The sequence below is a fragment of the Rana temporaria genome, chromosome 6, assembly GCF_905171775.1.
Source record: "Rana temporaria chromosome 6, aRanTem1.1, whole genome shotgun sequence".
Classification (NCBI taxonomy): Eukaryota; Metazoa; Chordata; class Amphibia; order Anura; family Ranidae; genus Rana; species Rana temporaria.
In genome coordinates this window covers 128811495-128826200 of record NC_053494.1, presented here as the reverse complement: position 1 = coordinate 128826200, position 14706 = coordinate 128811495, and the positions used below count along the sequence as shown (strand labels likewise).

The 14706-nt window shown below is 40.9% G+C and overlaps 1 protein-coding gene across 2 annotated transcripts in view; it reads right to left on the bottom strand.

The window, feature by feature from the left end:
- The window catches only part of LOC120943822 (1-phosphatidylinositol 3-phosphate 5-kinase-like), a 136666-nt gene that overhangs the window by 35725 nt on the left and 86235 nt on the right, over positions 1 to 14706 (bottom strand). For both annotated transcript variants that reach the window (XM_040357371.1, XM_040357372.1), the window contains 2 exons: positions 12568 to 12744; positions 5432 to 5535 (listed from right to left, as the gene is read on the bottom strand). In XM_040357371.1, coding sequence (XP_040213305.1) covers positions 5432 to 5535; positions 12568 to 12744 — 281 coding nt within the window. The remainder of the gene's footprint in view (positions 1 to 5431; positions 5536 to 12567; positions 12745 to 14706) is intronic.

Here is a 14706-nt window from a genome sequence, read left to right as displayed (position 1 = left end):
AAAAAAGGAATTTGAACGTACCTATAAATTCCATATCTTGGAGTTCAGTACAGGCTGAATATTTATAGACCCTGGGTTACAGGCTGGTACCTTCAAGTGATTGAACATGGAAAAGCTTTTGAGGACATGCCTCCTGTCTCTCTTCCCTATAACCTACCCCACTACATGAATCTTCAGGCCTATTTCCTGTACTGTACCCAAAATATGAAACTTACAGGTAAATCAAAATGACATTTATTTTTATCTTACAGTACAGGACACAGGCTGAAAAATGTATAAAACCTGAATGAGAAGGGTGGGCAACAACTGGGTAAATGTACACTGTGCAAACAGGCCCAACCGCGCCACTGCAAGAACCTTGCAGCCGAAAGCTGCAACTGTAGAAGATTGGACAGCACTTGGAAAAATTCTGAAAAGGTATGCACAGAGGATCAGGTGGTGGCCTTACGAAGCTGGGCAACGGAGGTTGATAACGAAATGCCCAGGAAACACCCATTTATCTAGTGGTGCATTTACAGTTAAAGCACAGGAGTTTTGTCCTTTTGTGGGTAAGCTCTGGTCTCGGGAGTAGGGGTTCAGGTGGGAATGTTGGGCCTCAATATATTTGTATATGTACCAATTTCAGGCAATCGAGTTCAATCCATCCAATGGGATCTATTCATCCCTGTATTTTACCCTTGCTGTTGGTTCCTTTTTAGCTGGGATATTGACAACCTTTAGGATTTATCCCCAACTTACAAGCATGTGATTTAATAGGGGTATATGATCCCTGCCTTTCCAACTTTTTCTAGGGTATCTGAAGTCGAGTTATTTTTATAGAAAGCTGGGAGGACCACATTCTAACCACTTGACCTCCGGAAGATTTACCCCCCTTCATGATCAGGCCATTTTTCCCCAATACGGCACTGCATTACTTTAACAATTGCGCAGTTGTGTGACACTGTACCCAAATAAAATGAATGTCTTTTTCCCACAAATAGAGCTTTCTTTTAGTGATATTTGATCACCACTGCGGTTTTTTATGCTATAAAAAAAAAAAATCACACACAAAATTTACTTTATGCTATAAAAAACACATCCAATTAAAAGGAAATATCCCAATATTCGTATATTGATTACTTTACACAAACGTTATAGCATCTACAAACTATTGGATATATTTAGGGAATTTTTATAATTTACTAAATGATACTTTGCAGGAACCAGCGAAACCAATACAGTGATCTGTGCTAAAAAAGGGAAATGTTACTGCACGGTCATAAATTCTAAAACACGTGAAAAAGATGCAACTTCCTGTGAAATACGGACAGTAACAATATTCAAAAATAAGTTGCGCTTAGGAACAATTGTTAATATTAGGAGGTAATAAAGTCCATCCAATGTGACAGTATATATCAGTGCACCAAAGGAAAACTCATGTGCCGAAACACGACTTCCACCTCTAAACCTACTGCCGCTTACCGACTCCCTATGATATCCTATTAGGGGAGTTCCCAAGCGCTTTCGGCTCTTTACCCAGCCAGGGCCTCGAATGGACACAGCAACAGCTCCTTCACGAACTTCCACCACCCAATGAGGGCACAATAAAACAGGATCCCCAAGCATTAATAAAAGCTAACCGTCACTTTCTGCATTCCCAATTGTTCCGATCAGAACATGGTTCTTTCTGGACACCCTCTCCACCCCCTGGCTGGCTCACCAAAACGGTTATTAATTTTGCTGGTTGAGACACTGCAAATAAAAAAAATAACCCTCCACCCTTTCATGTTTATATAGGCATATAATTTCTTTGTGTTTTACAACTGACGTGTGCCAAAGGATATCGATTCCTTGGGACCCGCAGATTATCTGCTGTGAATTATCGTTGGGGGCTCGTGCACAATCATGTATACAGCAGCAAAAGTGTTATAGGGCAGTCAGAAATTGGTTAATCTGTAGACTTTTTCTCTACATCATTTGAATACCAGGGGCTTTGGGGCTAGTTTGGTTGTTTACCTTGTTGTTCTACATTGGTTCTTATGTTACTGCATGCTGAGTCAACACCTATAACAGGTAGTCAGATAGGTACTCCATGTATACAAATTGTCATGTTTGTATCAAACTTATAGGATAGCTGATTTGTGTCTTTATATTTAAGACATTTAAAAAGTTTCTTTCTTCCTTAAGAAGCAGGCTTTGTGCAGCGAAACACGAAGAATCTATCTTGATGAAGCCCCATCCATGTTTGGTGTAATGTCAATTTGTCTAAAGTGTGGCACAGACTATGTACTTTGAATCATGTTGTCCATGATATTTACCCCCCCTTTTGGGATTTTAACTTTTTATTGTTGTATTACGATCACTTTTGGTGTGGTGCCGTTAAAAGCCCATTTCGTTTTTTTGGTTTAGGGAATGTTTTACTGCAATAATGCAAAAATAGGGGATTCGGTACCAGTAAATTCATTGAGTGAAGGAGGGAGCCTACAGCCACCAGCAATTTACAGTTTATCACGTTTGATAATTTGGCCAGTGCACCAGATTTTTCTGGGCCAGTTTGGTGCAATGACAATGTGTTTCTTCTTTTGCTTGATTTTATGTGGCAGGTGAGGTAAAATTCACACTGGAGAAAAGGCATAGATTAGCTTGAACTAGGACCATGGAATTATCAAAGCTTTTGATGCCGGTACTGGAGCATCCATAGTACTGTCCACATACAGAAGTAATTTGTTGTTGAATCTGGAGGCCAGGGTATCCACATTCGGGGTCCCCCATCTCTGACATATGAAGTTGAAAAAGATGTTGGGGTATATAAATCTTTCTCCTTGGCCCTTTAAGTGATAACTGAGCTATTCTAAATTCTAAATTTCCACTACTGGGGTCCTCAGAACTCTCATGGAGTCTTTGAACTTAAGCCCTGAGTGCGAGTTCTGAGAGAGAACTTTTTTTTTCTCTGTAAGGAAGACTTTTGCATGAGCTGTGCCTAGAATTAGGCTGAAGTATTCCAGTGGAAAAGAATGGAGAGTAGAACAGACCACTTCCCACTGGATTGAGCACATCAATGATTTTCAGAAGGGTGAAAAAAACTCTGAATTGACCATTGTTCATAAATACGGAATGTGTTTTTAGATTTAATATGTATACATGGCAAAATGGGGAATGATTTAAGTGTGACAATGTCAAGGCTTTGTACACAGCAGAAGTGAGCAAATCCATACTGGGCAAGCATTTTGCATGAAGCTGGAAAACATCAGCTCCATAGGAGCCTGGGGGTGGGAAATCTACAGAAGCCTCCACCAACATTGACTTTAAATCTTCATTACCTTCTGTCTTCTAGTGTGGGCATATCAGGATCTGTCTCAGGTAACGATGGTGGAGCTGGAGAATGAGTCTGATGTTTTCGAGCCATGGACATTAAAGACTGTATTAAAGCTGTGTAGTGGTCTAATGAACTGTAATGACAGTTGCAACAATGTCTGTCTTAATCAGGTAGTATGCTGGAGATGGAGCTAGAATCAGATCCTGCTCCAGTGCAAGGGAAGCATTGTCACAATGGGATTTAATCCTGTACCGTCTTCGTCAGAGCCATGGTTTGCCTGGTTTCCACCATTGCTATGGGTGAGGGCATTTCCTTGTGAGGGGACTTGAAGATAAGAGTGTCGAAATGGGGCAAGAGAAAGCACACAAGCTCATTATAAAGGTACTAGTTGGAAATGGTGATAAAGTGTGTGAACGGTGAAGTGATGACATCTCTGATCCATACTAGACTAAGTTACATTTTTAGTGCAAAGCTTGAAAAGTACAAAACATGGTCCCAGTTTCTTGATAGGTACAATGTATCAATGCAAACGTTTCAGATTGTGGGGCTACAGTAATGGTCACAGATATAGGGTGACCCTGTCGTACCTGTGCTCATCACTGGTTCACATCTATGCAGGAGCCAGTGTCCAAAGCAACATTACAGACCATCCCCAAGGCGTGGGGTCTAGGTATGGTTTCCCAAAGTTTTACCAATGTTGCATTGACCTAAATGCACTACTTCTATTGTTGTATTAAAAGACTAAGGTACCAACTGAAAAATCTATAGAAAAAAAAATGCAAACTAGTTACACCAAGAGTGACATCTCCCTAACAGTGGAAGTCCATTACCTTAGGACACTAGCAAAAAACGAAGGACTCACTGACACTGAAAGGGTTATAAGAGGGACAGTCAGAGTGTGTCTCTCCAAAACAGGGTGGATTTGATTTAAATCAAGTCGATTTAAATTACTAGTAAAAAGGCTTGATTTAAATCAACTGAATTTAAAGCATATTTTCTAAAGAGCAACTGTCATCTCTGTCCTGCAGCGGCGGCTCCTCTGACACGCAGTTGACTCACCAACAGTCCCATTCACTTTAATGGGATTGCTAGTGATGCAGCAGTGACACAAGGTGAGGGATGTGGCGGCGGCAGCAGGTGAGTGGATGCCCGCTAAGAGGCGCTGCCATGATTGATCTGAAAATGACAGGTGCGCTTTAAATGTAAGGACTTATTATTGCTGGTAGTTAGAACCTTTAATATTTGCAAACAAAATGAAGGTTTCCTATTTAGAATAATAAGCTGCCAGGTTAATAAAACAGTAAATCAGAATCAATTCAGTCATACAGATTGTAGTGTACATAGATTTGAAAACAATGGAATATAGGAATATCCCTGAACTTTGTTTTGTTTTAACTAATGGTTACTGTAAAATAATCTCAGCTTGCAGAACTTGTATTCGTTGAATGAGTTTACCAAAAAAAATTATATTGCAGAATATACAGCCTTGTGCTACATAAGCAAGCTCCATTTCATGCTTATTAAACAATAAATGTAAACAAAAAAATCCAGATAAAATCAAAAAAGGTTTTACTTGTTTAACTGCAGTTTTCTCTTCTCTACAACCCTTCAAAGTGGTAAACTCCTTATTCATCTGAGTAGTACAGAGCAGGAAGTGGAGAATTGCAGTTACAGCTCTGAAACACTGTGTGAGAGCCAATTGGAGGAAAGGGACACACCCTTCCTCCACACAGGCAGAGGAACGGTATTCTAAATAGACAAGCTGCATGCGCATCTCCCTCCCTGACACAAATTTAAGCTCATGTTATCTCATGCGTCAGAAAACATCTCAGAAGTAACTTATGCCGATAACAGGGGAACAAAGCACCAGAGAGAAAGCAACACTTAGAACTTTGGAGAGAGAAGAGTAAACCCTACAAATAGATGTGCTTTGTTCAAATTTCATAACTGGGGTTTACAACTAACCACTGTAAGCTTAGTTAGTTATAAGCAAAGAAAGAATTCCACTTTGATATATGTTTCATGGACTTAATTTGTTAACATACTTAAAACTAAAATTATGTGGACCCACTACATATGGAATTTTTACATAAGGCATGAAAATATACTGAGTAGATGTAAGTCCGTTGTATTTACCTTCATTTGAACAGCGTTTGTGATGTATGTAAAGTAGTGTGGAGCAAAATCAAGGAAAGACTGCACTTCCAGACGAGGCATCTGTTTCAAAATAAATCGATCATCTGCAGGAAAGCGAGGGTCAGAGATGAACAATGCACAATGAAGACATGGAAACCGTACAATTTTTTACCCTATATTTTCTCCTATTAAATAAAGTACAAAATCTAACTCACATTTGACTAACACTCACCCGTCGAGACACTCTGATAGTGTTTTATACATATGTACTTACAATCAAAAATATAAGCAAATGTTGAATTTATATGCATTAGGACAAATGCTATATAAATACACATTATAATGCATTCACACCCTCACAAATGATACACAGATATTGAGACAGATTTATTGAAGAGAGAAGAAAAAGCCAACATCTTTCCTATTTTCACCTGCACAATTGGATAACTGAAGTATATATTCACACGATTTATTGTGTGAACATTCCCTCTCAAGTTCTTTAGAACCTGTCTGTTACCCAGGATGCAGGGCACCTGCTTATAGATTTCCTGTCATTAAGAGATGGAAACCAGATAAGATTAGATGGTCGAGAACGTGAACTACAAGAACCTGGAGGAAATGTAAACTCCAAACTGGTCTTGTCCAGGCAACTTCGCCAAATATCCTCCCCTGCTTGTTTTAACCCCAAGGTTGGAACACCAGCTACACAGAAGTAGTGTACCCAAGACAGGGCATCTGCATTTCCAATTGTAGCACTAGGCCTATGTTTTTACTGTGAAGCTATTATGGTTTTCCTCCCCATCCTGTGGTAATGTTTGTGGCCATTCATTGATGGCTTCTGAGTTGTTTATCTTCTCCACAACCTATAGTGTAGCCTAAGTAATTGGCTTTGACTAAACCAATTGAGATTCAGCATCAGAGCTTTGCATTATTATATTGTCTGGGTACACTTCAGCATACTGCTTGTGCGGTCTTAGGGTTCCGTCCATGGCCCTCTAGAATGTAACGAAAGCATCTTTTTTATATTAAAATAATAAAAAAAAATCCATAGGGGTGAAAAATGCAATCTCTTCTTTGGCACTTTCAGTCGGGAGAATAGGACAATTCCCTTTTGCCAAGTCCAAGACTGTTAGCGAATGGGCTGTCCTCAATTTGGCCAATGAGTTCACCTGGCTTTGGGACTAGAACAAAAATGACTGGGCAAGTCAAATTGGACTCCTCAATTATGCCTAACTCAAGCAATTTTGTTTTCACTTCCTCACAGACTTCTTTACTCTTTGCTTCAGAAATTCAGTAGGGCTTAGGTTTAACACACCCCAGACACAGTAAATATGTCATGTTGCATAGCTAAAATCTGACCAGGTATTTTTTTTGTAACCAGGAACTAGTCAGCATCAGTGATTACCACTTCAGGAGCTTGAGGGGCATTAATACTCACAAGAAAGGCTACTGGGGTGGACTCATCGGCTATCAACATCTTTCCAGGGCTTTAGTAAAATCACATAGCATATTTGTACAGGGTTTTCTGTGGTTGATGAACTTGATAGTTTACTTCCCTAACTAGATCAATCACATCAAAAGGGGACACTACCACAGAGAACTTGTTTTCAACAGGGAGGATTAATGACCAGCACCTGTCATCAGCTGAGAAAGGTTTTATTAAATTGCTCCACCAAGGCATCCCCTAAATTGCTCCACCAAGGCATCCCCTAAGTGTCTTACAAGGAGGTTTGGAGATGTGTCACCTAAAACAATTTGCACAACTTCTGGTTACTCACGACATAAATAGGGTGCATTGGTCTGCAAGGCTCTCCTTAGGAGATTATACTTGGCTGAATACCTGGAGCAGCTCCTAGGTTATATACGTAGCTGATGAATTGCATCACCTCAGAGTAATGGGTAGCATAATCTATAATAACTAGAATATAAAGATGGCTCTGGGCATAATTCTGGACTGGGTACACAAGGTCCACGGCAATTCTCTCAAAGGGCATTTCATGGATTATGAAACAATAGAGACATTTGATATTTGCAGACATTTGACAAACTTGACAGAATTTACAATAATTCTCAATTTCTCTTTTCTACCGCAGGACAGTAAAACTTTTGTAAAGCGCTTTCAGTGGTTTTCTCAAAAGCCAAATTACCTTCCAACAGGTGCTTATGGGTGGGCTCCAGCACCACCCTTTCTGTATGGCCAATGGGAGGAATAGTGCCCCATAATTCCTGTCAGTGAGAGGAATCATGCCTCATCATTGGTGTCAGTGGGAGGAATCATGTCCCATTGTTAATTTCAATGGGAGCAAAAGCGCCCCAAAAGGCCACGTAAAAGCAGGGCCACAGTTTGGAGACAGCTACTATAAAAAGTAACCTCAGCATTAGCAGAGGGCTGCCTATTTTCATTGTTTATAAATTCTAGTTCTGCAAGAAGAGAGTAAAAAAAAAAAAAAAAGAAGAAAGTAAAAATTAGGGGCTCGCAAGTGGAATCCTTCAAATCCAAATTTTCTGTGCATGCCAAGGATTCAAATTCAGATACTATGACTAGGTCTGGTCTAGGTCCCAGAGTTTCGAAAAATCCATGGAAGTCTCATGGTTGCCAAGAATACTTTTGAGCATCACTATTTACACAGACTTCGGTACTGCTTCTAGCCTGGAAGTCCACAGGGACAGTCACCTTGGGCTTTACCGGAGTAACCCAGCTACCCAAGTCTAGCAAAGCAGTAACATGCTTGTCATTCACAATTATTGGACACAAATGCTTCCCCCATCACTAGCACTGCACAGTACAGTTTGCTGCCACATGCCCAAGTTTCTGCCAAATGAAACATTTAACATTTTTCCAAGTTAGATCTGCTGACACTTTTCCGTGGTTTGGAATTCCAATCTCCAGACCTCATACCAAAAGTTATCTTTTCAGTCTCTTTGCCATGCATACTATCCACTTGCCCTGGAACAGTCTAATTCGGTTGCAGAAGGGGATTGTGGCTTTGAGTGAAAAGCTTGTGGACTTTCAGGAGAGATGATCAAGTACTCATCTGCAATGTACCTGTCAATGAGCTCCACCAGATGATCAGCTGACTTTGGCTACCATTGTCTCACCTATTTTGGTGGGAAGTTGGCAAGGACCTAAAATAGTGGTCCATGATTACCTACTCAACTACCTGCATGCCAGAAAGAGACACTGGTTGCAGCCATTACAAGGCCAAGAGGAGGAGATAGCGAAAGGTCTCAGGGAACCCCAAAAGACCCTAAAAGAAAAGAGCGGGCAAAAGACTATTCCGGTACAAGGTAAGCCACCGAGGAGAATGTCTCCCACAGCGGCCAAGGGGGTGGATGCGGAAATGGACCTATCAACTAGATATTAAAGCGGATCTCCACTCTAAAGTGGAGTCCCGCTGATCGGCACCCTCCCCCCCTCCGGTGTCACATTTGACACCTTTCAGGGGGGAGGGGGGTGCAGATACCTGTCTACAGACAGGTATCTGCACCCACTTCCGGCCCTACGATACGGGCAAAGGACGGGTTTTTTTCTCCGCTTCCCGTCCGTCCCCCGTTGTATGCTGGGAACACTCGGCTCCCAGCACACAGCGGGAGCCAATCGGCGGGCGCAGCGCGACTCGCGCATGCGCCGTAGGGAACCGGGCAGTGAAGCCGGAGCGCTTCACTTCCTGGTTCCCTCACCGTGGATGGAGGGGGGAGCAGCAGGGTGACGAGCGATCGGCTCGTCATCTGCTGCGATCACCGCTGGACTCCAGGACAGGTAAGTGTCCTAATATTAAAAGTCAGCAGCTGCAGTATTTGTAGCTGCTGGCTTTTAATATATTTGTTTAGTGGCACATCCGCTTTAAAATGGATATAAGAATGGGCTATAGTGAAGGTGAGTGCGAGTGGGGGAGTGCAAATGTGAATACGTGATCCAAAAATATACCAACCACCAAATAATTATGTGAAAAATGAGGTGTGAATATGGTGAATGCAAATGGTGAAAGAAAAGGGGGGAGGGGGGGAGAGAACAAAGTGCTGCATTGTCGCAAAACTAGTAGAGACCCCCTGTATCGTGACTCCTACATTCACCGGTATTTCCACACGGGGAAATGATTGGTTGCCATATTTTTATTGTTTTAGTTGTTTGATGTTTTTATTATCTTCTTGATACTATGTTAATAAGTGTATCCAATTTTAGATATACTTACTCTTCCTGAGTCTATCTATTTACCTTGTACCGGAATAGTCCTTTTTGCCCGCTCTTTTCTTTTGGGTCTTTTGGGTTTTAGGGTTCCCCGAGACCTTTCGCTATCCAATTACATTTTGGATGATGGTACTACTCTTAACCTAATGACATGCATTTTATCGAAGAGGCTAACAATTAAGCCAAGAGGATGAGGTTGAACATCTGTGACTGTGGATATTTCTCGACTTGGTAGGACCAGCTGCTAAGTGCTGTGTATGAATAGCCCAAGTAAAACCCAGCAGTGTTAATATTTCCTGTTTGACCTAGTCATAATCTACAGCAACTACAAATCATGGCAGGTTTTCTTGCAATTCATCTGTTAGTAAGGAGGCTACCAGCCCTGCCTACTGTGCCTTACGATAGCATTCCCTTTAAGCAGCTCATTTAACATGTTACCAGAAAGGCCACTGGACTACAATCAGCTGTCATGTACGACAGAAAGGAATTCCTATGTTTGATTGAGTTGTTAGAAGCACCAATGGCTTTTTCGAAAGAACACTGTACAAGCAACTGCGCCACATCCGCCAGTGCCGTGGCTGCATTTCCTGAAGCGCCTACACCTTTAAATATCAGAATCTTCTATAAATTCCCAAGGTCCTCGGACATATGTAACCTGGGGTTAGGTAGCATATACAATGCTCCCTGGGATGAGCAAACTTTTCAGGTCCAGATATCCGTCCAATGGCTTCCTTCAAAATGGTGGATATAGTCATAATATAAAAAAAAAAAAAAAAATGTAGTCCTGTTGCCTACTACACATCAATACAACCCTGTCTACCAAACTGAGCAAGCCCAACATTCGTTAGTCACAAAATACAATTTAAGTGTGAGCTTAAATTTTTCCTTTTAGGGAGAGATGGGAACAATTGCATAGAGTGGCATCAAATCTCTTCTCAGGTCCCCCTGCTGGGGCTCCTGGCTGCGCCTCTTGGCTAGTGCCCAAAACAGGTAGCAGCCTCCTATTAGAGCACTTGAGCGGGCTCCCTTCTGAGCCCCACTGCTGTGTCCATTGACAGACTAAACGAAGTTGGGGGGGGGGGGGGGGGGGGGTGGCCAAGGAATGCATGAAGGTAAAAATGTTTAAGGTTTAGAATCACTTTAAGGTCATTGTGTTTGTCTACAGTTGTTACTTAGAAGAGCATCAAATCACATTTTATGGCACATTCCTGCAGAAAACAAGTTAATTTCGAGGTGTTCACATACTTTACGGTCACTGTATATACATACATATTTTCCATAATAAATAGCCCCACCTGACAGCCACTAAATACAGAAAAACGACCCGAGAGCCTGGCCTTGGTGTATTGACAACTTGAAAGGTTGATTCCATACAAAAATGTTTTAAGAATTGCATACTAGGCTCCAAAACTATTATAAGTGCAGCACTTCAGCTATTACAAAGTGAAATGGTGTCACACTGTTTGTACAGACCTTCACCATGGGTACGACAACATTAAGCAGTTCAACTGCATTGAAGCATGTTCTGGCTTACTGGGAGGTGCTGGATATACAAAATACTGCAAAACTGCAGCACTGACAAAAAGAGCCATACAAGAGAAATGTGAGGCTCAGGGGGGACATTTTCAAAAATTGTTTTATAAACAGATAGTAGTAGTTAGATAAATTAAACTGAACTTGTTCTTAAACATTAAAGATGTTTTACCACTCTTCCAAGTGGCCAAGCAGTTCAAATAAGTGTCTGGAATATACCCCAGCATTTATAGCCAAATGACCCCATCACAGTGGATTGTGCTAGAGCAGATAGATGGTCATCCAACATCATAGTAGGGGGTGTGAAAGTTTGTGAAACCACCCAATTTTTTTTTTATAATCTAACCACCATGGTGCTGTGAAGTCTGGACCAGATGACAGTTCTGCAATCAGCTTGCATTTGAGATCAGCTTGAGACATTTGATATCATTAATTTCATTGATGAGTGTATTTGGCCTGTAGCTGACTTGAGCTGCATAATGCTGCTTTTCCTTTCCCAGTGATTAATATGGGGAGAAATTGAATTCGGACATGAGCTAAAGTTTTTTGACATTGGACCTTAGATGGCTAGTGTCATAATTCTTCTGAATTCCTCTGGGGAGTGATCCATACATCTAAATCAGGGGTGTCCAAACTTTTTTCAAAGAGGGCCAGATTTGATGAAGTGAATATGCGTAAGGGCCGACCATTTTGCCTGACATTCTTTGAACCATTAAAATTTGGTCGAAGTGTGTTCATGCGAGCAACTAACACACTGCCCAACCAGAATCCTCTTGCCTTTGTGGCTGTGTGTGGTGAAGAGATGAGCGTGGGCGTGTTATTTGGATATACCGTATTTATCGGCGTATAACACGCACCTTCAATTTAGGAGGGAAGTTTCAGGGGAAAAAAATGTAAATAAAATACTGTGAAGCAAAATAAGGGTCATTGCCCATCAATGCAGCCTAATCAGTGCCCGAATGCAGCCTCTCCATTGCCATGAATGCAGCCTCTCCATTGCTATGAATGCAGCCTGATCAATGTCCATCTGCAGCCTCGAAGGGAAGGGGGGGCGAGATGAGCACCAACAGATTACATACAGGAGAATCTCCTGTTTACACAACAGCCTCTTTAATACAATTTCTCCCGCCTCCTATGATAGACAGAGGAGTTGTCCAATGGCAGCCCAGGGCATGGGACTTCCTATTACAGATGTCACTGAGTAAACAGGAGATTCTCCTGTATGTAATTTGACAGCACTTGTTCCCTCTCCCCTCCGAGGCAGCGCCGATAAATACAGTATATATCCAAATTACCAGGGGGGCCACATTAAACTGGAACGGGGGCCGCAGTTGGCCCCCGGGCCGGACTTTGGACATGTCTGATCTAAATGAAGCCTAAAAAGTACATAAAATACTACATATTAAATTCTTACCTTCTGTTGCATAGAAAGCTGCTCCTGACTTGCCACCTCTAGCTTGCCATGGAACACAATGTGCAAGGGAGCGAATGAAATCTTCCTCGCTGCTTCCCAAGATTACTTTGCGCATTCTGTGAAATTCTCCAGCATAATAAATACGGCAATAAAACTTTGCATTAGCATCTGAGAATTCTAAAAATAAATATAAAAAAAAAAAAAAAGTTACTTATGCAATGTCCAAAACAAGAGAAATCCTCAAAGCCAAAAAAATGTTATGGCCATATTTAAAGTGTAACGTAACATATTCAGCACCCTTCCACCCTACCCCCTCCACTTTTCCTGTGACAGCAGGCAAGAGTCTCTCCTCTACAACCGCGGTCACATTTTAAAATTGGCACGGATGTGCAGGGCTCCACCCCCAGAGTTGTGTTATTAATTTACAGGGATCTGTTGATGAATAAACTACAAGTCCCATCTTCAACAGATGAAGGAACTCGTAGTTTCATTGACTGCGGGCGTGCTGATGAGTGCGCCAACAGTTCATCACACTCACACCAGATTTCAAACTGAAAGCCTATACAGGTGTGTGACTGACTGTACTTTTACCTGGTTAATTGATGAAGAAATAAAGTAGTATCCCACACCTGGCCATAAAACAGCTTGTCAACTGTCCAATTACCTTTGGTCCCTTGAAAAAGGGGATGGCTAGTTTTAAGAGCTGTAATTGCTAAACCCTTCCTCTTATTTGGATGTACGTATGCTCAAATTAAACCCGAGACTGCACTTTCAGCCCATATCCATTATATAACAATAGCTTGAAAATGTTTTGATAAATACCTGAAACAAAAAAATTGTGCCTGTGTCCAAATATATATTGACCCAAATGTGTATTAATTAATTTATTTATATATATATATATATATATATATATATATATATATATATATATATATATATATATATATATATATATATATATATATAATAAATTAATACACACACACACACACACACACACAAAAAAGCAAGAAATTAATAAAAAAATTAAAAAAACACACACACACACACTCTCACTCACTCACTCACTCACTCACTCACTCACTCTAACCCTACCTTCCAGAAATGTTTTTATTTTGTGGCTTGAATATCTAGTGAGGCACCAACTGAACCAGCTTTATTTCCAATACTGTGTACTTGTTTCAGGTAAAGAAGCTAGGGGTGGTATGAGGCAAGGAGTGTAGACTATAAATAAAAAAAGCCAGCAACTGCAGAGTTCATATTTTTCTTATTACAGGTTCACTTTATAACAAAATTAACAAAAAGCATTTCTAAAATAACTAACCGTTTGAGACATAATGGAAATTAAATGTAATGCTCAAACATGTTTTGCGATACTGGAGGCTTGTGACCAATTATCTTCAGAGCATGAGATATGCTTTTCATCCAGAAAGGAGTAACCATTTAAAAAAAAAAAAAAAAATACTTAGTAATTATAGATGTATATAATTTAGTGCCGCTTTTCAGATTCGGAAAGCTTGACTTGTTCTCTTCTGCTGTCATAAACAGTATTTGCTACAAGCAATTTACTGCATGTGTTCAGAATTATAATGTTGTAAACTAATATGATGTAGAATAAGTGCATTTTGGAAGCTCTCTGGAAACTGTTTTAGTTAAAGTGGCTGTAAACACTAATACCCAGTGGAGTGACTGGCCTCAGATGATAGATACAGAGATGAAACAAATTCTCCTACAGAAACCGTATCTGTTTATCTGCAGTCTTTGCTACATCCGTTCAAAGTCCACAATTTTAAAGCAGAGTTTCCCTTGCAAGGTCCTAAGAACTGGACAAATGGGTAATTTGCGTTTGATCGAAGCTGTTGCTTCGAGGTAGACTAATGGCTTTGGCTACATCCAGGCAATACAGACAGATTTCCTTAGAATACTTTGCAGCAGGGCATAATGTGGTAGGACCAAGTTCTCATTGAGATGCAAGACTGATAGCACATTAAGAAAGGATGATCTTGGGCATAGGACAACCTTGTCTGTGTGAAGTATGAGGAACAGTGTTGCCAACTCAGATACAGCTAACCGATGTCACAGCAGTCAAAAAGGCTACTTTGCAGGAGGGCTCTTGTAAGGGAATATGCCTGATGG